Source organism: Sturnira hondurensis, unplaced genomic scaffold (assembly GCF_014824575.4).
Source record: "Sturnira hondurensis isolate 20B ecotype Veracruz unplaced genomic scaffold, ASM1482457v3 Scaffold0006474, whole genome shotgun sequence".
Classification (NCBI taxonomy): Eukaryota; Metazoa; Chordata; class Mammalia; order Chiroptera; family Phyllostomidae; genus Sturnira; species Sturnira hondurensis.
This window is the reverse complement of record NW_028079105.1, coordinates 393,819-421,515: the sequence shown is the minus strand read 5'-3', so window position 1 is coordinate 421,515 and position 27,697 is coordinate 393,819. Positions and strand designations below refer to the sequence as shown.

At 40.0% G+C, this 27,697-nt stretch overlaps 1 protein-coding gene, 1 long non-coding RNA gene and 1 pseudogene across 4 annotated transcripts in view; 1 reads left to right on the top strand and 2 right to left on the bottom strand.

The window, feature by feature from the left end:
- The window catches only part of RIPK2 (receptor interacting serine/threonine kinase 2), a 54,809-nt gene extending 45,925 nt beyond the window's left edge, over positions 1-8,884 (bottom strand). Inside the window, exon 1 of one of the 2 annotated variants that reach the window (XM_037049325.1) lies at positions 8,541-8,884. In XM_037049325.1, the coding sequence (XP_036905220.1) occupies positions 8,541-8,707 (167 nt within the window). In that variant the 5' untranslated portion in view covers positions 8,708-8,884. The remainder of the gene's footprint in view (positions 1-8,540) is intronic. The other variant, XM_037049324.1, reaches the window with a different exon arrangement.
- LOC118989282 (RNA-binding protein EWS-like) lies at positions 1,353-3,403 on the bottom strand (annotated as a pseudogene).
- A 276-nt stretch (positions 8,885-9,160) lies between the features above and the next one.
- Positions 9,161-27,697, top strand: part of LOC118989281 (uncharacterized) — a 109,781-nt gene continuing 91,244 nt past the window's right edge. For both annotated transcript variants that reach the window (XR_005066986.1, XR_005066987.1), the window contains exons 1-2: positions 9,161-9,426; positions 24,377-24,521. This is a non-coding gene — a long non-coding RNA (uncharacterized LOC118989281). The remainder of the gene's footprint in view (positions 9,427-24,376; positions 24,522-27,697) is intronic.

The window sequence follows — 27,697 nt, the reverse complement described above, 5'->3', positions numbered from 1 at the left end:
TCAGTAATCAGCTTTTAACTTCTTGTGAACTATGTAACTTCTCTGTCCTTTAGTTTCATCATAGATAAAGTAGGGGAAACACCTGCCTTATGTATTGTAAGGTTTGTTTAGAGACCAAAGTAACTTCTATAAGCCACTGACAGAAAAATAATGCTGCACCTAGGTTATCATTACAGCACTTTTGTAGGAAAGGGAAAGAACACAATAGACAAGTTTATAAAGTACTAGAATGATTAGTGTATGAACTAATTAAACTATTAAGTTTATATTGTATTAAAGTGATCATATTTGATTAGGCTATCATATTAAATTTTATGGTTGTATACCATGTAAAAATTTCCCAAATACCCTGAATATTAAAACATCTAAATGTTGTAGATTTAAATGACTAGGTGCTAGTTGCATGAGGGTCAATAAAACTTAGAAATTATATCCTGGAACCCAGGGAAAGAACACTGAGAACAGGTGAGTGCTTCTAACAGATGCCTGGGATAACTCTGGGTCCCAGGTGCATTTGCTTACTCATATACAAAACAAATAAATATTGAACTATTATTAAGAATAAATTGTGCTCAGCAGTATGGAGAATATAAAGATGAAAAAACAGTCTGGACTTTCCAGCTGCCCAAAAATCTTTTAAGAAAAATATGTATAGCACTGGGAATATAGTCAGTAATAATGCAATAACTATGTATGGTGTCATGTAGGTACTAGATTTATTAGGGTGATCACTTTAAGTTACATAATGTCTAATCACTGAGTTGCACATCTGAAACTAATATAATACTTTATGTCAACTCTAATTGAAAAATAAAAAAATAAGAAAAATCAATACTCATTGTGGTTTTGATTTGCATTTTTTTTCTGGTGGTCAGTGATGTTGAAAACCTGTTCAAATACCTGTTGGCTTTTTGTATGTCTTCTTTGGATGTGTTAATTATCTTGATTTGGTAATCATTCCACAATGTATATATATCAAATCATCATGAAGCACATTTTATTTTTTCTTTTAAATATATTTTATGGATTATGCTATTACAGTTGCCCCATTTGCCCCCCTTTATTCCTCTCCACCCTGCACCCCCTCCCACCCACATTTCCCTCGGCTTAGTTCATGTCCATGGGTCATACATATAAGTGCTTTGGCTTCCCCATTTCCCATACTATTCCTAACCTTTCCATGTCTATTTTGTACCTACTATTTATATTTCTCTTTTTTTTTGTTTATAAACATTTGGAATTTTATTAACAAAAAAAAAACAACCATGAACATTGTTACAATTAGTTAGAGGCCCTTTTGGTTCTCTACAGTAATACTAAGCATGCTCACAAGGGGTTCCCATCATTTAGTCTTAAACAACCATCTTTAAAAGGAAAAAAAACAACAACTCAGCACACTACCATTTAACTTGTTTTACTGTTTCTTCACAAATGGTGAAACATACTAAAGTACAGACAAGGAATAATCATAATGTTGTGACCAACATTATAAACATGGAATTACAAACTTAAAACATTTTCTGGTTAAAAAAAAAAAATCTGGTAGTCAATGCAGCTCTGTGGCATCTTTGCATCTAGTAGGGTTGGCCTCTTCCCTCCTGACGGTGTTCACTTTCATCCATTTTTCCAGGGCCTCCAGGCCCTCCTCATCTTCCTTCCATCTGTTCCATCAAAGGTCCAGGAGGACCTCCAGGGCCATCTCGTCTTCATCCATCAAAGCTACCTCGAGAGTCCAATGACTGGCCACCTCAGAAGCCACCTGTCTCCACCATGGCTACCTTTGAACATGCCACCAGGACCGCCACAGTCCCTGCCTGCCACCAGAGCCACCTCTGTCATGGTCATCACCAGAGATGGAAAGGATGGTAGGAGGAAGCCTTCAGGCTTCAGGGCCTTATGCTGGCTGCATTCTGTTCTCCAGGCAAAGTTCTCATTTCCACACCCTGGATTGGGACACTGCCAGTCACCCACTTGGTGCTGGACATTTCGTCCCCCAGATGGGTTCCCTTGGGAATCCCAGGGTCCTCTTGGGGAAAGCCTCCTCTGTTTCTATCACAGCCTCCTATGTGATCCATTCAAGCCCCAGGGCCTCCTGGGCCCTCTGGACCTCCACAGAGCAGTGGCAGCATTCCCCTGCCCTCTCGGGGTGTCAAACCCAACCCCAAGCTGTTCATCAGAGACTTCTTCTGAGGAAGATAAACTTTAAGTTTGCTATCTGGGAAATCTTTCCCATCAAACCACTCCACGGCAGCCTTGGCAGTTAACAGATCTTCATAGGACACTGTAGAACACATTTGGGATTTCCCATTTCCTTGTCTAAGTATTTATGGATCATGGATTTCCTGGTTCTCTTCATCTTAACAACTCTGCATGCTTGAAGAAGTCTGCCAGATCATCTAGAGTCACCCTGTCATTTAATCCTTGTATATAAATTGCACTGTTGTCAGAATTTTCATCTGGATCAACACGCGGGCCTAGATCAAGATCTGTTCCTTCATCCAGAGGTCCACAAGGCTTATTAAAGCCACTTCACTCTCCAGCACTGCCCATTCCAGCTCAACCTCCTCCCTGCCACCTCTGCTCATGCCTCCACAATCAAATCCCCCTCTTCCCCTGACCCAGTTATCAGGGCCACTCATGCTTCGGTTCTCTCCTGGTCCAGAAAATCCTCCAAACTCCTGCCCATAAACACCCATGCTACTGCGGTGGTCCTGTCGGAACGAACTCTGCTACCCATAGCTGCTGCTCTGTTGGCTATATTGACTTAGAGCTTGGCTACAGGATCCACTTTGGGGGTGGGTAACTAGTGGGTGGCTACTGCCCATAGTTGCTTTGTTGACCACAGCTAATCTGGTGTCCATAGCTGCGCAGTTGCCATAGGTATTCTGCTGAGAGTACTACTCTAATCAGAACTAGTCGGCTGTGTAGAGGAATAGCTGGTAGGATAGGATGGCAGTGCTGTAACTGGCTACATTGGGTAGCTCCCAGGTACCTGGGGACAACTGTAGCTACTCTGTCCGAACCCCAGGTTGGGCTGGTTGTAGCTCCCTGTGCTATATTGACGCTGATTAGTCTCAGCGATTTGTTACCATCCTGTGGTCTTGCAGGTGCCATGTCTGCCAGCTGTTGCCCGTAGGCTGGGTAAGCAGGCGGAGTTCCATATGCAGACTGAGCTTCATAGGAGGCCTGGGTGGTAGTGACTGTAGCAGTGGTGGTATCATAAGCACCAGTGCCATACCCCTGGACAGGCTGACGGTATGCCTGGGGGTCAGTTGGAGAAGTATAATCTGCATAAAGAAGTTGCATAGGCTGTCTGTCCGTAGGTAGCAGTGGCTGCTTATTTCCAGCCCTCCTACCAGTCTGGATGAATATTTCTTTTTTAACTCCTTAGTTGTTGAACTCTATACAGTTTGATTTTCTGGAGTTCTGGTTGTTTTCTGTTTTTAAATTTGTTGTTGTCCTTCCTTTGGTTGTGCCAAGAGGTACAGTGTGTCTACCTACACCTCCATCTTGGCCAGAAGATCATGAAGCACACTTTAAATACCAGTCATATATGCAGTCCATGGACCATATAGAATGATGGATCCATAAGATTGTAATGGAGCTGAAAATTTTCTATGACTTAGTGACACTGTAGCCATTATGATGCCTTAACCTGGTATTATTTTGTACAGTAACATGCTATACAGCCTGTAGCCCAGGAGTAATAAGCTGTGCCATGTAGTCCAGTGTGCAGTAGTCTACACCATTTAGGTCTGTGCAAGTGCCTTCATGATGTTTGCACAAATGACAAAATCATCTAACAATGCAGTTGTTAGAACATATGCCTGTCCTTACATAGTGCACGACTATATACAATTGTATTTGTCAATTATTCTTTAATAAAATTAAAAAATAAGAAAAACAATGAAAAAATAAAAATAAACACTTAAAATATAAGGCAGAATGTGATTAGTTCTCCCCTCAAAATAACTAAATGAATAAATAGAGAACTGTGGGAACCCAAAGTAAAGAAAGTAAACTTTGGGCTTGGGGTGTCACCACAGTTGTCAGAGGAGTGGGATTTCAACTACACTTTAAGGATGGATAGAATCTCAATATTTGGAGAATGGACATCGAAGATGGATGTGGCCTCCAAGATGAGCGGGACTTTGCCTTTTTCATCTGTGTGTCCCCAGAACCTGGAACAGTGCCTGGCATGTAGTAGATAGTAGATAATAGATACATACCAAATATATTCAAGGAAGTTAAAGTGAGGGCTATGTTTAGAAAATGGCAAGTTGTCTAATATGAATCAGGATATATAACAGTTTTAAAAGAAGTGAAGGTTGTTGGTGCAGGCAGGACTACATCTCAGAGCCTTAAAGCCAGACAAGGGTGTTTACACTTTATTTGCTAGTCTATGAGCTGTGACTGCAGGTTTTTAAGCAAAGGAATGACATGAGCAGAACAAACTTTTAGGATTCACCTGACAGAAGGTTGGAGGATCAGCAGAAAGGTAGAGTTTGAAAGTCAGGTGTTAGCTATAATACTAGTTAAGATGTGAAGCAATGAAAGCCTGAAACTATAAAGGTCACAGTGGAAATGGAAAGAAAAACACCAGCTAACTAGCATTTCTAGGCTGTGGTGACTGACTGACTCACTACAGGTATTTAAAACAAAAGGATTTAAAGATGTTATCAGTTTTCATTCTGTGAATGGGTGTTGGTATCAGCAATAATAGAAATAAAACAGTCTCCAGGAGAAGCCTGCTAGGTGAATGATGGTGATTAGTTGGGTCTTAAACCACCCAACCTCTGGGTAAATGGCTATTGCAAGAAGAAAAGCAACAGACATTCCAAACCAAACAATAAGGCCTGCTTTAAAAGTAAACAAAACCAAAAATATAGCAAAAACCTTAGTCATTTATGTTTTGAATAAATGATCATATATGTTTACAATTGAAGAGTTACACGAGGGTACACACTTTGCTCTTCACCCATTTATTAAGCTCCCAGGTGAGGGACATGTTTTAATTAAACTTCTTTCCCTAAGTTGTAACAGTTGTGCATTTGCATCAAGAGATGTAGGTCAACAAGAGAGTTACTGGGTAGCACACTGGCAGGAGACAGAGGATGGGCACTCTGAGAAAGAACAACAGACAGATGGACATGCTGGAAAACTTTCAGTGGTACTTACTACACTCTTTCCTCCTCCCAGTAGGAAGGGTATGAGGCATTCTCCCTTCTATTTTGATCTATTATGTGTCAGCCATTTTATATACCCTGTCATTCTACTATCAACCCCTCAAGTTTGGTTCATTACCCCACTTTATACCTGAGGACACTGAGGCTCCAGTCAGTTCGTAATTTTCTAATGGTCATGCCAATAAGTGGCAGGTTTGGAATCAGATTTGAGTTACAATTGTGGGACTCTAAAGCTTGTTCTTTCCATTCTAGTGCATGATCAAAGAAGACAGTAGGTTCTTCAAGTCAGGTTTTGGGAAGATTTAGTGAGTGGGAAAACAGAAAAAGCCAAAACAGTTTAAAATAGTTTTTTATATATTTAAAAATAAAAATGTGTTTTGGAGATCAAACCCTTGTCCAAGGTGTGTCACTGGCAAATGTTTCCCCAAACGGTCGGTTTCCTTTTCATTTCAATGATGGTTTCTTTAGCTGTGGAGAAGCTTTTTAATTTGATGTAGTCACTTTTGTTTATTTTCCTTCATATCCCTTGCCCTAGGGGACATATAGGTGAAAATACTAGTGCATGTGATATCTGAAATTTTCCTGCCTCTTTAGGACATTTATGATGTCATGATTTACATTTAAGTCTTACATTCATCTTGAGTTTATTTTGGTGTATGGTGTAAGTTGGTGGTCTAGTTTCATCTTTTTGTACATGCAACTGTCCAGATCTCCCAACAGCATTTACTGAAGAGGCTATTTTCACTCCACTTTATGCTAATGCCCCCCCTTTTTGAATATTAATTGACCATAGAGACTTGGGTTTATTTCTGGGTGCTCTATTCTGCTCTATTGGTCTATGTATCTGTTCTTATGCAGTCAGTACCAGACTGTTTTGATTGTAGTGGCCTTGTAAAATAGTTTGATAACTGGTACTGTGATCCCTCCTACTTTGTTCTTCTTTCTCAAAATTACTGAGGCTCTTTAGGGTCATTTATAGTTCCATATAAATTTTTGAAATATTTGCAAAGATTTGATTTTATAAATACATAAAGAACTCACATGACTCTATACTAGGAAGACAAGACAACCCATTTAAAAAAATGGGCCAGGTCCTGAGCAGATACTTCTCCAAGAGGGACATAGAGGGCCCAGAGGCAGATGAAAGGATGTTCAATATCACTACCATCAGAGAGATGCAAATTAAAACCACAATGAGATACCACTTCACACCAGTCAGAATGGCCACCATAAACAAAACAACAAACAACAAATGCTGGCAAGGCTGTGGAGAGAAGGGAACCTTAATACACTGTTTGTGGGAATGCAGACTGGTCAGCCAGTGTGGAAAACAGTATGGAATTTCCTCAGGAAACTAAAAATAGAACTGCCTTTTGATCTGGCAATGCCACTACTGGGACTATAGCCTAAGAATCCTGAAACACCAATTCGAAAGAACCTATGCACCCCAATGTTCATAGCAGCGTTATTTACAGTAGCCAAGGGCTGGAAACATTCTAGGTGCCCATCATTAAATGAGTGGATCAAAAAATTGTGGTACATTTACACACGGAATACTACACAGCAGAAAGAATGAAGGAACTCCTATCCTTTGCAAACAGCATGGATGAAACTGGAGAGCATTATGCTAAGTGAAATAAGCCAAGCAATAAAAGACAAATACCATATGATCTCACTTATAAGTAGAATGTAATCAACAAAGCAAACAAATAAGCAGAAAAGAAACAGAGACACTGAAATAAAGAACAAACTGACAGTGACCAGGGTGGGGGTGGCAAGGGTAAAAGGGGAAAGAATGGGAAGGGTTAAGTCAAGGAACATGTATAAAGGACCCATGGATAAGGACAATGGTGGGATTTTCTTTGGGAGCAGACAGTTGAACGGGGAAAGCAATGGGGGTAGAACTGGAATGACTGTAATTGAACAACAATAAAAAATGTAAAATATAGCTTCTGTAGACTTATCACCAAAAACCCCACTTATGGTATCTACAGGGTGTTTGAATGACCTGTCAATACCATCTACTCATGAGGAGTTGGGAAATTGTTGGGGAATGGCCACTCAGGAGCTGAAAACAGGTTATGGAGGAGGACTAACCAATTGCTAAAGTAAGAACAAGAACCATCACACAAACTTTTCTTTCAGGTGACCCCAAAGAACAAAGCAAACATTATCCGCACCAGAGCCCAAGAAGTCCATGTATTTATTATTCACATTTTATAAGTGAGGAAATAGCCTGTGAGCCAACAGCGCACAGCTCAGCCCTGTGCTCAGTCTATGCAAATACTGCTGATGTCCACATGCCAGGAACCAAGTGGTAGAAAAGCATGTGATGCAGAGATGTCGGAGTATTTCACTAGTCTTATGGCTTTTTTGAAGACAGAATTAATTTCCTACGCATTTAGTGAAGAATTTTAGATTATGAAATTATTAATGAGTAAGCAAAGAGAACTCCCTCTTCATTCCTTGGCCCCTACAAGGCACAGAACTTTAATTAATATCCACAATGGAGGGTCAATTAGCTTTAGAACAGACCCTCAGCACTGGCTCTCAACAAAGTGGCTTTCAGTGTATTTGCAGTTGATTTCACCCCACCCCCACCCCCGCAGGTCGGCTACATACGGTCCACACACTCCCCTTGCACTTGCTGCACAGAATTAAAGGCCCAGGGTAAAGAGGCCACACCCTGCGTTGACGAGACTAGGGTTGGGGTGTAAATGAGGTGGGACCGCCTTAGGGGCGTCGCCAGTCTGCAGAGATCTGGGCCAGGCATGCCTGATACCAGAGCAGCTAAGAAACTTAGGGGCCAAAGCTGAGGAAGGGGTTTGACACGGGCCACCTCGACTCGGATGTGAGCTCAGGAGAATGGACAGGAAGAGTGACCCCTGAGCAATGGGAAGTCAGGGCCGGCCGTGCGCGGTTGCAGTGCTTCCTGGAAACAGAAACTAGAGCTCCCACTGAGTCCTGCAGGATGTGCCAGGCTGTCCAAGTTTCTGGTCCTGTATAAGTTCTAATTCAGGTCACTGTTAGCAGAAAGCACAGTATATCCTCTGCGACAGGCTCTCTTGTGAGAATAAGCCTCAGTTGACTAAGCGTTCAGCCAGCCACAGAGTACAAGGGCCCCAAGCCCAGACGTCCTAGACCCAGAGCCTACAGGGACAACCACGACGCCCCGTGCTGGGTGCCCGGCCCAGCCCCACTGATGCTCAAAGCCCTGTGGGCAGCGCTGCCGGGAACGCGAGGCAGGGACCCAGGGAAACGCCCACCACGGGGACAGTGCGTGAGGACTAGGCGCAGGGAGGGAGCCGGACTTCCAGGTTACCGCAGTCTTCGCGGTGGTGCGGAAGGGCCTACCTGTCTAGCAGAGGGGTGTGGATGTGCAGGTGCTTCACGGCCACCTGCACGCGCCAGTCCGCGTGGCGCGCAGACGACACGGTGCCGGATGCGCCTCGGCTGAGGAAGCGCAAGTCTGCGAGCTTTTGCGAGGGTATGGCGGGCAGCGCGCTGCAGATGGGTTCCATGCTCAGGGTTCCCGGCCGCGCTGCCGCTGCTTCTGGCTTCTGTACAGTCAGTCCTGCAGCCAGCTGGAACCCTTGCTGCCGGATGGTACTAAGTCGCCAGGGTGCCCATGCCCACGCCGCGCCGCCCAACGCTTTCCGGCAGATCAGCGGAGATCGGTCAGGACGCAGGTTGGCGACTCTTCATGGGCTGCGGTGAGGAGCCTCCTGCTCAACAGTACACCCAGCCTGCAGCCTGGGGCTCCTCCTCTTACCCTGCTTACGTGACGCCCTCCACCCCGCCCAACCCCTCCCCCAACACAGCAAGCTCCCTCCGGCTCCTCCCCAACCAGGCGCCCTCGCTCTCGTCCTCCGGCTCCTCCCCTGACCCTGCCCATATCCCAGCCTTACCCGCCGAATCCCAGCCCCCGCCAACCCGGCCCCACTCTGTTGGCTCATCCCACTCCCACCCCCATCTAGCCCCGCCCCCGCTCAATGGCTCAGCTGCACACTTCTACCTAGCAGAACTAAGGCCCGAGGCCGCTGACTTGGTAACTCCTGAGGCCTGTGAAGAAGCTGGACGCCCATTCGGCCTGGGATTGGGGGACGCGCTTTCGGCCGCTCGCCGGTTTTTCAGACCGCTCGCCCTGGGCACAGTCCTCTCAGCACCGCTCCCTGACCTGGACGGGAGGTCTTTTGCCGCACTGACGCGGCTTCCCACCTGAAGAAGTGTAGCGAGCCAGGTAAGGCTGCGAGCGCCGGGTTTGCGGGGTCGAGTAGGGCAACTAGTCTCAGACACGCGCTCCAAAGCCCTCAGCCTTCGGACCTAGCTAAGACCCGGACCAAGGGCGCTTCAGCGACAGAAGGCAAGCCGGCCGTTGGTGCCCCGGTACGAGTACGAGGGCAGCGGCGTCCTAAGAGCTCTTGTCACTCTCAGTGGGAGGCTATGTTTCACACATGGTTCACCCTCCGTGCTTTGTCTTCAGTGAGCGCTTTACTAGAGTGTTGTCCAAACTCAATCATTCCCCTCTGTCAGTTATTCATTCTTCACTTATTCACTCACTCATGCATTCACTCATTCATTCATTCATTCGCTCACTTATTCACTCATTTGTTTATTAATTCGCTCATTCCTTCACCCACTCATTCACTTTCTCACTCATTCATTCACTCACTCTTCCACTTATACACTCTCTCATTCACCCACTCATATACTTGCTCATATATTCATTCACTCATTCACTAACTCATATTTACTCACACATTCATTGATTCCTTCACTTACTCATGCATTTATTCTTTGCTAAGAATGCTCTTAGCTAAATGATAAAGGCCCCGGGCAGAACATGAATTTGTTTTCCCAAAGTTTGGTAGCCTTTTAGCTGATAGACCCTGACTCAGAAGAAGCCCTAATAGTTCTTTGTATGTTATCTAGTGTTTGATCCTTACTGCCTGACAGTGATTAATGAGCTGTACCTGTAGTTCTGCGCAAATTAAACCCAATAAAAGCCTGTCTAGGCAAGGGTCGGCGCGCTCTCTCCTTGAGAAAGTGGCCAGGCCATTCTGAGTCTCTCCCGCCTTGAGAGAGTAGCTGTGCCATCCCTTTTCCTCCACAGGACTTGGTAGTCCCTGTGAATTTGTCTTGATTTTCCATCCATAACGCTGCAGGCACTGCAGGCCAGTGTCCGCATCACTGAAGGCTGGAAGAACTGTCTTCAATTCATCTACCACAACCTCAAATCTTTACCTTTCATAATAGTTTTCACCATTATACAGTTTTTAAAAATATAGCCCTGGCTGGTGTAGCTCAGTGGATTGAGCATAAGCTTGCGAACCAAAGGGTTGCTGGTTGATTCCCAGTCAGGGCACAGGTCTGTGTTGCAGGCCACATCCTCAGTAGAGGCCCTGCAAGAGGCAATCACACATTGATGTTTCTCTCCCACTTTATTCTCCCCTTCTCCTCTCTCTAAAAATAAATTTAAAAATATTTACAAAATATGTTATTAACCATGTATAATTTAATTAATTCCAATAATTAATTGGTTGACAACAAAAAGTGTAATGAATACTTATGCAGAAGTACATCAACTAAATGAGAAAAAAGAATAATTATGCAAATCAAGCTAAAATCAGTTCACCTGTTACAAATCCTTTAAAATCATTAAGATTTGTTTTCCCATGTGCTATTTTAGGTAATAATAGCTTGGAATCTCTTATCTTTTAAAATAGAAACAAGACAGAAAAATTGAAAAATGAACCACATAAAAAGTAGAAGTCCAAGAATTTCAAACATCTCATATTATAGTTTTTAAAAAAATTTTTAGTTGAACAGCATCTAGTAAGTTTTTTTTAAGCATCTAGTAAGTTTTAAAAACAAATTCTGCAGAAATCTCTATAATTACATAATAATGTTTCGCATGGGAAAACAAACATTTGGGGTATATTTGATGTCATTTCCTCAAAAAGCAATCTTAAAAATACTTGGTATGTTTGATGACATGGAGTCTCTTGTTATGAAGAGTCAGAGAAATACAATTTTTGTGGTTAGTGAGCACAATAATGTTTCTCACTTATATTCAGTTCTAGATTAAACATGATGTCATTTTAAAATTGATTGATAAATAAATTTCTGATCAACCAAATTCTCCACATGTCAATTAGAAAAAGTAAATAGTCACACTAGAACTATTAGTAAAGATAATATTAAATCAAGCTTTTTACGATCAAAAAGGTAATATTAATATCAATGTGGAGAATACTTTTCTCAAACATTTTTCAACTTAAAGATGCATGTTTGTCCTTTAGCCTGGAAGATAGTATTTACTTTTTAAGCAGATTTTAAAAATTTTCTATATTTGATTTATTATTTTTGCATTTTTTAATTTTGTGTTTTTTATTATTTTTTAGCATTTTAAAAATTGTTTAAGTACAGTTGTCTCCATTTTCCTGCCACCACTATCCACCAACCCACTCTAAATCCTTCTTACCTTTGGCTTTGTCTGTAGATCCTTTATACATATTCCTTGACAACCTTTCCCCTTCTTCCCTTGTTATCCCCTTCTGCTCTCCCTTCTGGTTACTGTAAGATTGTTCTGTATTTCAATATCTTTGGTTATATTTTGCTTGCTTGTTTGTTTTGTTGATTAGATTCCACTTATAGGTGTGGTATTTGTCTTTCACTGCCTGGTTTATTTCACTTAGCATAATGCTCTTCAGTTTCGTCTGTGCTGTTGTGAAGGGTAGGAATTCCTTCATTCTTTCTGCTCTGTGTATTCCATTGTGTAAATGTATCACAATTTTTTGATCCACTCATTTAATGATGGGCACTTAAGTCGCTTCCAACACTTCGTTATTATAAATTGTGCTTCTGTGAATACCAGAGTGTATAGGATCTTTTAAATTGGTGTTTCAGGATTTTTAGGGTATAATCCCAGCAGTGGAATTGCCAGGTCAGAAGGTAGTTCCATTTTTAATTTCTTGAGGAAATTCCATACTGTTTTCCACAATGGCTGCACCAGTCTGCATTCCCACCAGCAGTGTGTTAGAGTTCCCTTTTCTCCACAACCTTGCCAGCATTTGTTTGTTGTTTTGTTTATGATGGCCATTCTCAACAGTGTGAAGTGGTATTTTATTGTGGTTTTAATTTGCCTCTCTCTGATGGCTAGTAATGCTGAGCATCTTTTCATATGCCTTTTGGGCCCTCTGTATGTCCTCCTTGAAGAAGTGTCTGTTCAGGTCCTTCACCTGTTTTTTAATTGGGTTGTCTTCCTGGAGTGGAGTCATATGAGTTCTTTATATATTTTGGAGATCAAACTCTTGTCCGAGGTATCTTTAGAAAATATATTTTCCCATAAAGTTGGTTTCCTTTTTCATTTTCCTGATATTTTCTTTATCCATGCAGAAGCTTTTTAGTTTGATGAAGTCCCATTTGTTTACTATTTCCTTTATGTCACTTGCTCTAGGGGGCATATCGGTGAAAATATTGCTGCATGGAATATCTGAGATTTTCGTGCCAATGTTCTTCTTTAGGACTTTGGTGGTATCACAGCTTATATTTAAGTCTTTTACCCATCTTGAGTTTATTTTGGTGTGTGATGTGTGTTGGTAGTTGAATTTCATTTTTTTTTTGCATGTATGTAGCTCTTTAAATCTCCCAACACCATTTGTTGAAAAGGCTATTTTTACTTCATTTTATGCTTCTGCCCCTTTTACCAAATATTAATCAACTATGGAGACTTGTGTTTATTTCTGGGCTCTCTGTTCTGTTGGTCTCTGTGTATGTTCTTATGCCAGTGCCATACTGTTTTTATTACAGTGGCTTTGTAATACAGTGTGATATCAGGTATTGTGATCCCTCCTACTATGTTCTTCTTTCTCAAAATTGCTGAGGCTCTTTGGGGTCATTTATGGCTCCCCATAAAGTTTTGAAATGTTTGTTTTATATCAGTGAAATATGTCATTGGTATTTTAATTGAGATTGCATTGATCTATAAACTGGTTTGGGTAATATGGACGTTTTGATAATGTTAATTCTTCCAATCCATGAACATGATATAGGCTTACATTTGTTTTTGCCTTCCTTAATTTCTTCCTTCGGTGTTGTGTACTTTTCTGAGTTAAGGTCTTTTACCTCCTTGGTTAGGTTTATTCTTTGATACTTTATTTTTCTTGTTGCTATATCAAATGAGATTGTTTTTTTCCTGATTTCTCTTTCTGATATTTTATTGTTGGTGTACATAAATGCCTTTGATTTCTGAATATTGACTGTGTATCCTGCTATTTTGCCAAATTCACTCATTAGGTCGAGTAGTTTTTTGGTGGAGTCTATAGGATTTTCTGTGTACACTATCATGTCATCTGCAAACAATGAGAGTTTTGGTTCTTGGTTTCCAATTTGGATGCCTTTTGTTTCTTTTTCTTGTCTGATTGATGTGGCTAGACCTTCCAATACCTTTTTGAATAGAAGTGGTGAAAGTGGATACCCTTGTCTAGTGCCTGATCTTAGAGGGAATGTTTTTAGTTTTCCTTGTTGAGTATGATATTAGCTGTAGGTTTCTTGAATGTGGCCTTTATTATGTTGAAGTATTTCCCTCTGTTCCAACTTTGCTGAGTGTTTTTATCACAAACGTGTGCTGTACCTAATCAAAAGCTTTTTCCACATCTGTTGATATGATCATGTGATTTTTTCTTTCCTTTATTATATTTATTGATTTGTGAATATTGCACCATCCTTACATCCCGGTGATGAATCACACTTGATTATGGTGAATGACATACTTAATGTATTGTTGGATGCAGTTTGCCAATGTTTTCTTGAGGATTTTTGCATCTGTGTTCATCAGTGATGTTGGTTTATAGGTTTCTTTCTTTGTTGTGTCTTTGTCTGGTTTTGGGATTAGGATGATGCTGGCTTCCTAAAAAGAGTTTGGGAGTCTTCTCTTTTCTTGTATTTGTTGGAATAGCCTGAGAAGGATAGGGGGTAGTTCTTCCTTAAATGTTTTGTAAAGTTCTTTGAAATCATTTGGTCTGGTCTTTTGTGTGCAAGGAGATTTGTTTATTACTCTTGGAATTTCACTAGCTATCTTTGGTCTGTTCTAGCTATCTGCTTCTTGATTCAATTTAGCAAGATTATATTTTTGTAGAAACTTGTCCATTCAACTATGTTTTCAATTTTTTTGGCTTATGGTTCTTCATAGTAAATTATTACAGTCCTCTGTATTTGCATGGTATCCGTTGTAATTTCTCCTCTTTCATTTATTTTTTAAAGATATCAATATTTTCTTTCCTTTTTAAAGATGTTATTTATTTTTAGACAGCAGGGAAAGGAGAGAGTAAGAGGTAGAGAATCATCAATATTGGTTGCCTGTAGCACATCCCCTATTGGGGATCTGGCCTGCAACCCAGGCATGTGCTCTGACTGAATTGAACCAGTGACCCTTTTGTTCACAGGCCTGCACTCAACCCACTCAGCCACAACAGCCAGGGCTCATTTCTGATTTTATTTATTTGGGTTCTATCCTTTTTTCCCCTTGATGTGTTTGGTTAAAGGCTTGTCAATTTTGTTTATCTTTTCAAATAGCCTGTTCCTGGATATATTGATCCTTTGAATTGTTCTTTTAGTCTCTACAACATTTGCTACTGCTTTGATCTTGGTTATTTCCTTTCTTCTGCTTGCTCTGGGCTTGTTTGTCATTGTTCCTCCAGTTCTTGTAGATGTAGGGTTATGTTGTTTATTTGAAATGTTTCTATCTTTTTTAGGTAGGCCTAAAAAAGATATCACTATGAACTTCCCTCTCAGGACTGCCTTTGCTGTGTCCCAGAAGTTTTGGACTGTTCTTATATGTTCATTGACATTTGTTTCCAGAAACTTTTTGATTTCCCTCTTGATATCATTCTTGACCCATTCATTGTTTAATAGCATGGTATTCAATATCCATGAATTTGAGTGTTTTTGAGTGTTTTCCTTGAGGTTGGTTTTTCGTTTCTGATCCTGTGGTCCAAGAAAAAGCTTGATAATTTTTCAGTTTTCTTGAATTTGTTGAGGCTTGTTTTCTGTCCTATCATGTGGTCTGTCTTTGAAAATGTTTCATCTGCATTTGAAAAGTATGTGTATTTTGCTTCTTTGGGATGAAAAGTTCTATGTGTATCAGTTAAGTCCATTTGATCTAGGGCGTTGTTCAATGCCACGATATCCTTGTTAATATTTTGTTTGGAAAATCTATCCATTTTTGACATTGGGTTGTTAAAATCCCCTGTAGAAGTGTGTTGCTGTCAATATCTTTCTTGAAGTCCTCCAAAATTTTCCTTATATGTTTGGTTACTCTTATTTTGGTTACCTTCTTGGTGGATTCTTCCCTGAGTTTTCTTCCCTTGAGTATTGAAGTGTCCTCTGGGTCTCTTTTTATTGAGTTTTTTTTTTTTTTTTAGTCTCTTTTGTCTGGTATAAGTATTGCTATCCCAGCTTTTTTTCCCCCTGTCCATTTGCTTGGAATATTTTTTCCAACTCTTCACTTTCAGTCTGCATAGGTCTTTTGTTCTGAGGTGGGTCTCTTCTAGGCAGCATATGTGGGGGTCATGTTTCCTTATCCATTCAGGTACCCTATGTCTTTTGATTGAAGCATTTAATCCATTTACATTTAAGGTTATTTTTGATAGTGCTTATTCATTGAGTTTTTACTCCCTGCGGACCTGTGTTTCTCTCTCTCACACTTTTTCTTCCTCTCCCTAAAGCAGTTCCTTTAGCTTATGTTGCAGTGCTGCTTTGGTGGAGGTGTATTCTTTTAGTCTTCTTTTGTCTGGGAAACTCATTATTTTGCCTTCGTTTTAATTGAGAGCCTTGATGGTAGAATAGTCTTGGTTGTAGACCTTTGCTTTTCATTACTTGAAATATTTCTTGCCATTTCCTTCTGACTTGTAGTGTTTCTATTTTGAAGTCAGCTACTAGCCTTATTGGGGTTCCCTAGTTGTTATTTCCCCTTTCTACCTTGCTGTTTTTAAGATTCTTCCTTTGTCTTTGAGTTTTGCCTTTTTAATTATGTGTTTTGTATTGGGCCTCTTTGGGGTCCCCTTTATTGGGTCCTCTCTGCTTCCTGACTTTTTCTTTCATCAAATTAGGGAAGTTTCCCATCATTACTTTTTCAAACAGGTTTTCTATCCCTTGCTCCTCTTTTTCTTCTTTTGGTATCCCTATTATATGGATATTATTATGTTCATGTTGTCCTGAATTTCCCTTAACGCCTCTTCATTCTTTTTGAGTCTTTTTCCTTTTCTAGCTCTTTCTGGGAGTTTTTTTCTTCCTTGTCTTCCATCTTGCTAATCCTATGCTTCATCTAGCCTGATTTTGATGCCTTCTACAGTGTTCTTCAATTCAGAAAATGTATTCTTCATTTCCTGTTGGCTCTTGTTGATAGTTTCTATGTCATGTTTCATGCTGATATAGTTTACAGTAAGTTCCTCATAGCTTCCTTGTAGCTTTTGGTAATTCTCAGTGAGCTCTTTGAGCTTCCTTATAATCATTGCTTTGAACTCGATATCTGGTAGTTGATTTGCCTCCATTTCATTTAGTACTCTTTCTGAAGATTCCTCCTTTCCTTTCAATTGGGGGTTGTTTCTTTGTCTTTCCAATATTTGTGAGACTTTTCTTGTTTGCTTCTGCTTCTTAAATTGATCTGTTTTGACTCCCTGAGTTTGTGTTTTGAACTTCTATGGTAGGAGACCTGTGAGATTCAGTGGTGCAGTTTGTTTGATCTCCTGAACTTGATGCTCTCCGGATGCCCTTTATATTGTTTATCTTAGTTCTCTGTATGTGTTTGGGTTTTAATTGTTTTTGGGTTATTCTTTGGTGGGTCCTTCCCTATAGCTAGTTGATTTAGGGTCAGTCTGCCCACTATGTCTTGTATGCTATTGTGCAGATGCTGCCAGAAGAATACTGGCTGCCATGTAGATTTGTTTTCCCAGAAAACAAACCCACATCCTCAAAAATGAGTCCCACCCAATAATCATACCATCAACAGCAAATGAACCAGTATTAATAAAGGTGTAAGGAGATTAAGGCAGGAGAGAAATAAATATAAAATCTAGTGACTTAATATGCACAAACTTGATGGATAAGAAATGAATGTTTAAAAAGTATGTAGGAAAGAAAATATTGCTAATCATGGAGAAGACCAGAGGGTATTTCCTCTCGGTAGCCTGTAGTATTTACCACTGATTTTTCTTTCTGGATCTGCCTCTGGTAATATCAGATGTTGACCCAATCTGACCTTAGGCAGCCAGTTCCAGACTTCCAGAGATCTACTTTCTGTGGCTGTCTCCTTCAGTTGTTAATTTAGTCACTCTGCATTTAGCAGTCAGGTTTTAGCACTATGGGGCAGGAAGAATTCCTCCTGGTATCTGGGCTATTGTTTCCTGTCAAGCTGCTGCTGCTGCTCTGCCTTAGCTGCTGCTGTATGGGGGATGACTCAGCTCTGGGGCTCTAGCAGCTACTCTCTTAGTTCTGTCACCAAAGCTTCTCTCCCCAGTCATCCTCATGTGTCTCTAGCCCACTCTGCTCTCATCTTTGCTGGATCCTAGGGAGAGTTGCTACAAATGAAAAGTTGTGTGTTGGCTCTTTAAATGGCTCTTTGTGTCTCCAGCTGACATTTGTGGGAGAGTGAAATCCTGCTGGTTCTTATCTCTGTATGTTTTAGTTTCTGGTGCTCTAGTCTGGAGATCCCAGCTTAAGGTTTAGACCCCACTCTTCTCAGGGGAATCTAACCAGTTGCTTAATTATCCCTCTGGGGCTACCACCTGTGTGTACTGATTGAGTTACCCTTCCCGAGTCTCCACCACACTGAAGTTTTGTTAAACTATTGATTTAGGTTGAGCCTATGATCAACTAAAACTGGAGGTTTTTGTTTGTTAGCTTGTTTCTTTTTTAAGAAAATGCTTATTTATTTTTAGAGAGAGGGGACGGGTGGGAGAAAGAGAGGGAGAGATAACCTCTTTGTGAGATATAAACACTGATCATACTTGCCGTGACTAAGGGCAACCCATAACCCAGGCATGTGCCCTGGCTAGAAATCCAACTGGTGACCTTTTGCTTTGCAGGATGATGCTTGACCAATGGATCTACAGTAGTCAGGGTTTGCCTTCCTTCCTTCCTTCTTTCTTTCATTCTTTTTTCTTTTAAAATGTAAACTGCCTTTAAATGAAGTTATCTCTCATGTACTCACACAGTCAATTCTTTTAGACTCAGTATTATGGATTGAATTGTGTACCCCTCACAAAGAGGTTGAAGTTCTAACTCCTAGTGCCTATGAATGTGAGCATACTTGGAAACAGGGTCTTTGCAACTGGTCGAGTTAAGATGAGATCATTAGGATCACCAATCCAATATGACTGGTGTCCTTATTAGAAAGGAAAATTTGGACATAGAGACAGACATGCATAAAGGAACGACATTGTGAAGACAGGGAGAAACAAACCATCTACAAGCCGAGGAATGCCTGAGGCTACCAGAACCTAGGAGAGAGGAATGGAACAGGTTCTCTCTCACCGCCCTGGGAAGGAACCAAGTCTGTTAACATTTTGATTTTGAATTTCTAGCCTCCAGAAATAGTAGACAATACATTCTGTGGTTTGAGCTACCAAGTTTGTGGTTCTTTGTTATGGCAGCCCCAGAATACTAAAACACCCAAGGTACAATTTAAAAAATTTTTTTTCATTTGGAAATAATAATTGATAATAAGAAGAAGTCACAAAGATAACATAGAGGGGTCTCATGTATCCTTTACTTAGTTTCTCCAATGGTTACATCTTATATAATCATAGTTCAATATCAAAACCAGTAATTTTGCATTCATCCAATGTGTGTATGTTGCACTATGTCATTTTATCACAATCATAGATTCTTGAAATTCAGTCAAGATATGAAACTAGTCTGTCACCACAGAGATTTACCTCACCTCACCCCTTAACAATCATTCCCACTTACCCAACCCTCCCTACAATCCCTGACCCTTGGTCTGTTTTCCATTTCTATAATTTTATCAGTTCAAGAATGTTACATTAATGCAAGTGTGTGATTTTTTTGAGGTTGGCTTCTTTTACTCAGCAGAATGTCCTTGAGATCTACCCAGGGTCTTCCTCGTATCAATAGTTGATTCTTTTTTATTGCTGAATAGTTTTCTAGGGTATGGGTGCACCAAGGCTGTTTAACTGTTCACTGATTGAAGGGCATTTTAATTGTTTTCACATTTTAGCTATTACTGATAAAGCCTCAATGAACAATTGTGTACAGGTTTTTGTGAAGACATACATTTTCACTTCTCTGAGACAAATGCTCGGGAGTGTAATTGCTGGCTCAAATGGTAAGGGCATGTTTAGCATTTTAAGAGACTGCCACACTGTTTTCCAGAATGACTGTGTCATTTTACATTCTAAGCACCAATGTCATTTTACATTCTCTCTGAATCCTAATCAGCATTTAGTATTGCTACTATTTAGCTATCTAGTAAGTGTGTAGTAATATTTCACCTGTAGACCTAGTTCAGTTTTTGAACTTAATCATATTGTTGTATTTCACATCTATGTAAGTGCATTTTTCTAGCCTTTCATGAATCTCTTGCATCTGTATTTTGCTATATTGGCTCTCTTTTTCAGTAAGCATGATATTTGGAAGAATACAGATCTGACATCCATTATCTACTTCATTATCTATGATCTGTATATCTTTGAGCAGCCTGCTTAACCTCTTTGAGCTTTGTTTTCTCCTTCTATAAAAATATTGCTTTAACTGATACTGTAAATATGAAATAAGATAAGACCTCTTTTCATTAATTAACCAGATAAATTAATATGTATCTAGAAAATATTTTCATTTAGATTAGAAAGCCTGAGGAAATTTTCCCTTTACCTTTTAGATTATAGCCTGGGAAAATTCTCATTTTATTTACTTACTAAAACCTATCACATTGTCAAACCTTAAAAATGGGAAATATAGAGCATAATCTGGTAGAGAACATGCAATCAGTGTATAAATTCTGGCTCAAATCTTTGTAGCTCAGACATAGAAGGCTTTTGGAAAAATTGAAGGATTTTTTGTGGTCATTCAGGGTATGATAATCAGAGCTAAAGTCTTTGGAAGTATTCCATGCAGGGAAACTAGCTTGCTGAAAGTTAAGATTGGAGTGAGTGGGGTAGGAATTTTGGTGATATTTGATAGCATTAGGCCAAGGGACTCAGGCTTAGTGACATCATGCCTCAACTTCCAGGCCTCTTGTTCTATGAGGTAGGTGCTCAGATAGATCTATGCACACAGATAATAGTGGCAACAGGAAGAAAACTATAGTATATTTTCATAGTTCTGATGACTACAGCAGTAGGCAAAAGGCCCAATGACTTACCCCCTTTGCTGTCCTCCTCCATCTAACCTCAAATGGGAATGTTCTGGATCTAAGATACACTTGGCTAGACTATTGCTTTTTCATAAAAGAAGAAAAATTACATTTAAATGACACTGCACTTTAGTCCTCAAATTATACATATGGTTTTTTATGTAGAAGAAAGTGGAGAAAACAACTTGCCTTAAATATGATCTACTTTGATCCCATGCTTAGAAAAAGGAAATTGAGCAGTTTTGAGTTTTGACTGCCTACTATTTCATTACCAAATATATATGTGTAAGAAACATTTTCTTTTTCTTCTTTTTATATAAATATGACTTTTAATTAAAAAGAAATACATGTACCAAATTCACATGTTAAAATATTCAAGAATTATGAAAACATATAAAAATGAAAAGTAAGTCTTCCTGATTCTTCAGATCTCCAGTCTACCTTCCATAAGGCAATAAATAAATTAAACAAATATTTTTATGGGCCATAATGCTGGATGCTGGAAATACAAGGATAACAAAATACATGTGGCCCCTGCTTTTAGTATTCTAAGGGAGAGAGAAACCTGAACATACAATTACAGTCAAGTGTACTCTGATATGGAAATTCAGGGCAGTCTCAGATCTTAGAGGAGAGAAGCATGCATGGTAATTTAATGAAAGAAAGGCGAAGTAAATTGCCCAAAGTCACAGAGTTTGTAGATTATAGAGACAGGATTCCTGAACCAATCTGTTTGAACTAAAGCCCATATGCTTTCTGGGAACTGCTTGCTATTATAAGTGGGTTATTTCATTTTAAGTTTCACTTTATATAATGCCTCAGGAAGGAAACTTAGTAGCAAGAGGGGATTTCCCAGATGCACAAGACACTGCTGGAAAAATTGATTATTAATAGTGATTTCATGGAAAATTCCACTTTTCTTTAATATTTTACTTGGTAGATTTCCAAGGGTGTGGAAAGATATGTTACTAGTAGTTCAATCTACTAGCATTTAAAACTTTCAACCCTGAATTTAGCAGAATATTTTGAGCAAAATATATTGAAGTATATTGACTTTTTAAGGCAATACACAGACTTATACTTTTTTTTTTTTTTTGCTTTAGGAAGTGGCCATATGAAAGAGATTATAAGTTCAGTACCCTTTGTATCATCCTGTTTTGGGCAGGCAGAGACAAAGTTGTGGAAGGCAGAATAGCCCATGTAGGTCCAGGCCATAAGAGGCAGACTGGTGTGAAAACTGAAGCAGGACTGCAACATCAGCATCTGAACAAGTTTCCAGAAAGCACTTGAAGTTTTATTGGGAAACAAGGGACACTCAGGAAGCATTTTTGACTCAATTTTCATGAATGTTAAAATGAATGGCAATGTCTGCCCTGCCATGGCAGCCTTGTTGAACAACTCCAGGGGACACTGTTCACACTGGGGGTGCCATTCACATGGAGTACATTATCAGTGGGGCCACTGAATGTGTTCAGTGTGAGGCCTGTGGCCTGCTTGCCCTTTAGGATTGTTCTGGGTGGCTCAAGATAGACAATGACTGTAAAAGGACTTTATAAACCATAAAGCTGTCAATGTATGTCAATAATAACAATAATAGTTGCTATTTTCCTGGCCAGCCCTGCCCTTTAAGCATTCTTACCTAGTTTGAGAAAGAGGAACATAGTCCCCGTTACAAGCTGGGAGTTGGCCTGGCACTCACAGTGCATATGTGAGATTCTGTTGAATATAAACATGTTTAGAGAACACCAACTTCACATAAGACTACTTTGTGACTATGGTAGAGCAAGTGGAATATAAGACCACTGAACACACAAATAAGAAATAATCCAGAACAAAAAAATGGGCAAATATAACCCTCCCTGGCTAATAATGAGTGACTGATTGCTTTACCAACTGCAGCTTGAGCTCAATTTCACTATTCTCAGTGCCTAAATAAGAATTATTAAGATATTCATCAGAGAATTACCAGGCATCATCCAGGACAGGGAAGATTCCCACCTTAAGAATGCTCTCCAAATTACCTAAAACAAGTCCTAATCTTGTAGTAATTTATTCCTAATATCCTCTTACTGAGATACTCCATGCTTCCCCAAGGTGTACCTTTATCCTTGCAGTGAGTCAGGAAACCAGCTTTCTAGAATGGCAGTTGTGCCCTTCGTGGTCTTTGGCTAGAGGACATTGACAAGTTCATGGAGCAATTATTCCCCACCCAGGAGCCCTTGTACCTGCATCTCAGTCATTTAATACCAGAGCACTATGCACTGTCATTATCATTTTGCAGATACAGAAACTGAAGCGTAGAGATGTTAGTTACTTTTGTAACATCCTATCACTATTTTGTGGCAGAGCCAGGATTGGAACCAAGGAACCAATTATATTGATGCATCTGAATCTGTTCAACTGCTCTCACAAAGTGAGACTTATGAAAGATAGAGTGTGAATTATGTTATACCTCAACATTATTATATGAAGAGTTATTGTATATGCGAGCAAGGATACCTTTTAAAGAAGTTCAGTCTAGTAATCAAAATAGTGATGTGTCTCTTTAGTAATAGTTTACTAAAGTCTTTGTACCCATCATTTTTACCCTTTAGAAATCTTTCTCATTGTAATAACATTTTGACTTAGAATATATTGCTATTAACTGAAAGATTCTAGTAGAAAAATATGGGGCTTTGGAATCAGATCACATGAGTTAGAAGTCTCCTCATTCAGTAACCAAAGTGCATTGGTTATTATGAAATTGTATTATGTAATTCCCACTAGCTTACTTGCTTCCTTCATCTGTTAAGTAGTGAAAGAATACCTTTCTGAAGGCTAATTATAAGTATTAAACAGGATTATGTAAGTAAGGCAATATGCAATAAATATTAATTTCCTTTCTCAAAATAAAGTATTCGGGGCCTTGCAAATTTTAGTTTCAGTAAGAGATATCAACTTTGTAAGATTGTTAAGGCTGGCTTATGAAATACTGAAAAGTGATTTGCAAATCACAAACTATATAGCCATGCTTTAGTTTCAAATGTGATCTCCATGAAGACAAGGGCCATATCTGTTTTGTTCAACACTGCCTAGGATAGTGAATGAAGGTGGTGACAATCCACCCCTTGTCACTGTAGGCCATGGAAGGATGCTGTTATGACCAACTGAAGACTGCAGTTCTTAGGTTAAAAGCACGCTGAATTATTTGGCTTGCTCATTTCAAGTTTCAATTTTTTCAAAGTGACAAGTTCATGTTTAAAGGTCATTATAGTTTACAGAAGTAAAATTATGAAAAAAGTATCGGATTAAAAAAATTTGCAGCCAATATTCCAATAATTTTTTTAAATTCTAGACTGTATTCAGTGCAGTAGTATTTTCTGTTACCTACTTAGAAAATTAAAATTTTACTGCATATTTATAAATAATATGTGTACAAATGCAAACATTGGATGAAAGATATTTTATTTCAAGTATAATTAGATATTAAGTTTATTCCTTTTAGTAGACTTGGTCAAAACTCATCTGATTGAATGATTAAATGAATCTTCTTAAAAACTGACTACGAAATTGAAATACTAACTCCTTATAGATAAAATGTCTTACATTCTACCAAGTAAAATATTAAGACAACCTTGTGTTTTAACTGTTATCCCTATTGAGATATGATGGGGCTAATAAGTGATATTCTTTATCCAAAGTTCAGAACAAACTGAGAAGTAAGCAAAAGAGCAGTGGAGATGGATATCAAAATGTGATCTTTATCCTGAAATTTGGAGAATGTGATTTAGAGCTACTGGCAAATGAGTTTACTAATCCTCTACCCACCTAATTACAGGAAGGATAAACCAAGCCTTCCCCATGGAGTCTGCCCTGTCAGTGTGTTATGTGGAGGAGCTGAACATATTCTGAAGCTGGAAGAGTCCAAAGAGGAAAAAAAAGAGAAAGCAATCAGCCACTATATTCCCAAACTCACAAGTCAGGTAAGATGCTTCTCTTCCCCTAGGTTGGATTACAGGCAATGTGGGGGCAACTTTGCCAGCAAGTCCCCCGGTCTGCCACAGATGAAAGTAGCTCTACCAAGACATGATCTGCTTGGGGAGGAGAGGTGGTCAATCTCTCAGAGAAGAACTAAGAACCTCTTCTTCAATGGCTTTTATTATGTTCAGAACACATAGGAATACATGTAAAGCTCATCAATCAGCATCAGGCAGCAAGGATCAAACAATAGATAACATTTCAAAAAGATCTGAGGACTTAGTCTGAGTCAGTGTCTGTCAGGTAAGGGGGTTGTAAAAACTTTGGGAGACATACTCATTTCCTGCTCGAACCCTTATCATATGAGTGAAAGCACTCTTAGCAAAGCAGGCTTCACAGGGCTTTAGGAACTTTTTCTTATGCCAAATCACCCCAGAATCTGCTGTAGCTGGCAAGGGGATACACTACTGCCCCCATCATGGGTTTTAGGCTTAAATGGATTAGAACCAGGAAGCGCTTCTCCCAGACAGAAATGGGAACTCAGGCTATGTCAGAATAGCCTGGGGAAGAGGGTCCATCACTCCCCTTTGCTACAGCCCCCTGAGTCCTTCCTTGAGGGCCTCCTGAGTGATCATGTCTGGCTTAGGTTGCCCCTCCTTTGAGGGGTTGTACCTGTCTCTGACTAGCCAACCAAGCGTTGGGGGCAGGGAATGAAGCAGAAGTTGCACTGCTGCCAGAGATAAGCTTTGTCTACTTAGTGGCTCAAATTCTGGAGGTCACTCACTCGTCCTTAGCAGTGGGGGTCAGTTACAACTCCTGAAACCAGGCAGAGCGGTTCTCAACACAGCAGGTGTGGAGGGGTGACTGATAGGCAGCAGGGCACTAGCCGTGGTATTCCAATGAAAGGATATCTTCTCCAATGATGAAGTATCTGGAATGGTGGGATGGTGGTAAAGATTCTCCACAACACCTTCCATTTTAACAATGTGGAAGCTGAGCCTAAAAGCAAAGTTCTAGCTTCAGGTACCCTAAGTAGAGGTGCCAGGACTGGGAGTAAAGGAGAGGTCTTGTTCATGAAGTCCATGGTATGGTCTCCCAGAGTTATAGTGATAATGGGCCCTGTGTAAGTAAAAGTGCAGCCAAATGGCACATATTTGCAGCTTTCTTTTTTTTTTAAGATTTTATTTATTTATCTTTAGAGAGGAAGGGAAGGAGAGAAATATCAATGTATGGTTGCTTCTCATGAGTCCCCTGATGGGAACTAGCCTGCAACCCAGGCATGTGCCCTGACTGGGAATCAAACCTCGATCATGTGGTTCGCAGGCCCGTGCTCAATCCACTGAGCTACACCAGCCAGGGCTGCAGCTTTCTTCATATTTGCTTTCTGATGAGGTGATGGCCTTGAGTGGTGCATAAACCAAATTAAGTGCCTGAAACACCTAGTCATTAAGAAGTGTGTATGTATGTGTATGACACACATATTGAATAGAAACACTGAAGAGATTCTGTGATGTTCACACTGAAGAGTGGAGGATGGAATCATGGTTATTTTGTAGAGTGAAAGTAGTTGAGAAGAACTGTGGGAAGAGGTGATGTGGATCACTGGGAGAACCACTGTTGACATGAGAGATGGGAAGAAAGCTACTCCTAGAAACTTCTGGCACATTTTAGGGAGGGCTAGGAAGTGCCAAGATGGGAAGGTGTCTTTTGGGACCATTAGTGGGCTGCATTCCATAGTGAAGCTTGTGTGCACCCTCTTATCCCTAACCCAATGGGCACATATTTTAAGAGTCGGTGCCATTATATTAGTTTGCAATACCTTATCTGTAATTTGTGAGTAAATGGGCCAAGGCTCTAGAAATCTCTGCAATATTTGCTTGGTCTTAATTACTCATATAAAAACATCTTAATAGGGTCATGCTTTGTTGCGGTCTCTATTTTAATACCCGTGGTAGCTATCTTTGCTGGAAATTCTTTCTTCATTTGTGAGAATTACAGTAGGAATGAAAGAGATGATACCTGGAAATGCTTCATGAATGTGATATACTAATTAATTTCAGTTCTGAATCATGGCTCTAAGTTTTTCTTTATTCTGGTTCCAGATCATTTGAGGGTGAATACTGTGCTAGGTACATACAGAAAAACATAGCATATTTCCTGCCTCCCAGGAGTTTCAAGCAAGGATAGAATGGGTTTTAGAGGCTTAGCAATTACTCCATCCTTGGATGTTTTCCTTTTGACATAACTTCTAAAATTTTTGTGAGGAGCTCGAGGAATATTTCTGCACTAACATAAGATGAGCAGATAAAGTAAATGGATGCATACACTTTCATTCAGACAATATAGCATGTGACCTTACACATGAAAATGGGTGAAATGTGTGAAGAATAACCAAACTGGCTTTTAGGATCTGGCTGCACAATGAGTTTTGGCTTATTGTTTCTCCTGTGCCTGCTGTAACTTGTATTTGTTTATATAATCTCATGTATAACATCTAACCTCTTAACAAAAGCTTGACACTATGACTTTGAGTGCAGTTAAGTGACAACTTGATTAAGTAAACATTTTCTAATGTATCTCTTACTACATCACAACAGTGAAACAATTCTGAAGCCTCTATTTGCCTGGGTCTCTTTTCACAGCATTAATACAACAGATTGGTTGCCTAGGTCTGTGGGGTGCTTGCTTTGACTGTTGAGCTTCCCCACACCACAAAAGAGCTTACATTAATCTTCAGAAAGTGCAGAGGTTCAGCATCTGTCCACCTCAAACACTGATGGAATTATTTCATTAGTTAGCTCTTAAAAACAAAACAGCTAGATGACAATTGGATGCCTATTGATCTATGAGATAAAAATTCCCTTGGAATTGCATACTAATTTGAAAAGATAAATACTGCTCCCTATCCTCTGGTTGTGACATGGAACCTGGGGTTGGGATGAGGCCAGCTGGAAGGCATTGTTGAGCCAGGGCCCTGAGTTGGGCTGGACTGTGTGAGCCTTGGAACTCTACGGCTGATTATGGATAATCAGGGGGGAAATGACATCATCTGTGAGACTTTTGAGTCAGTTCTGTAGTAGATTCTCATCCAAGTTGGACAGATGTATAAAAGGAGTATGAAATGCTTGGGTGCCAAGCTTTTTATGCTTAGCATGACGTAGATTGGCAGAGCAAAGGAACA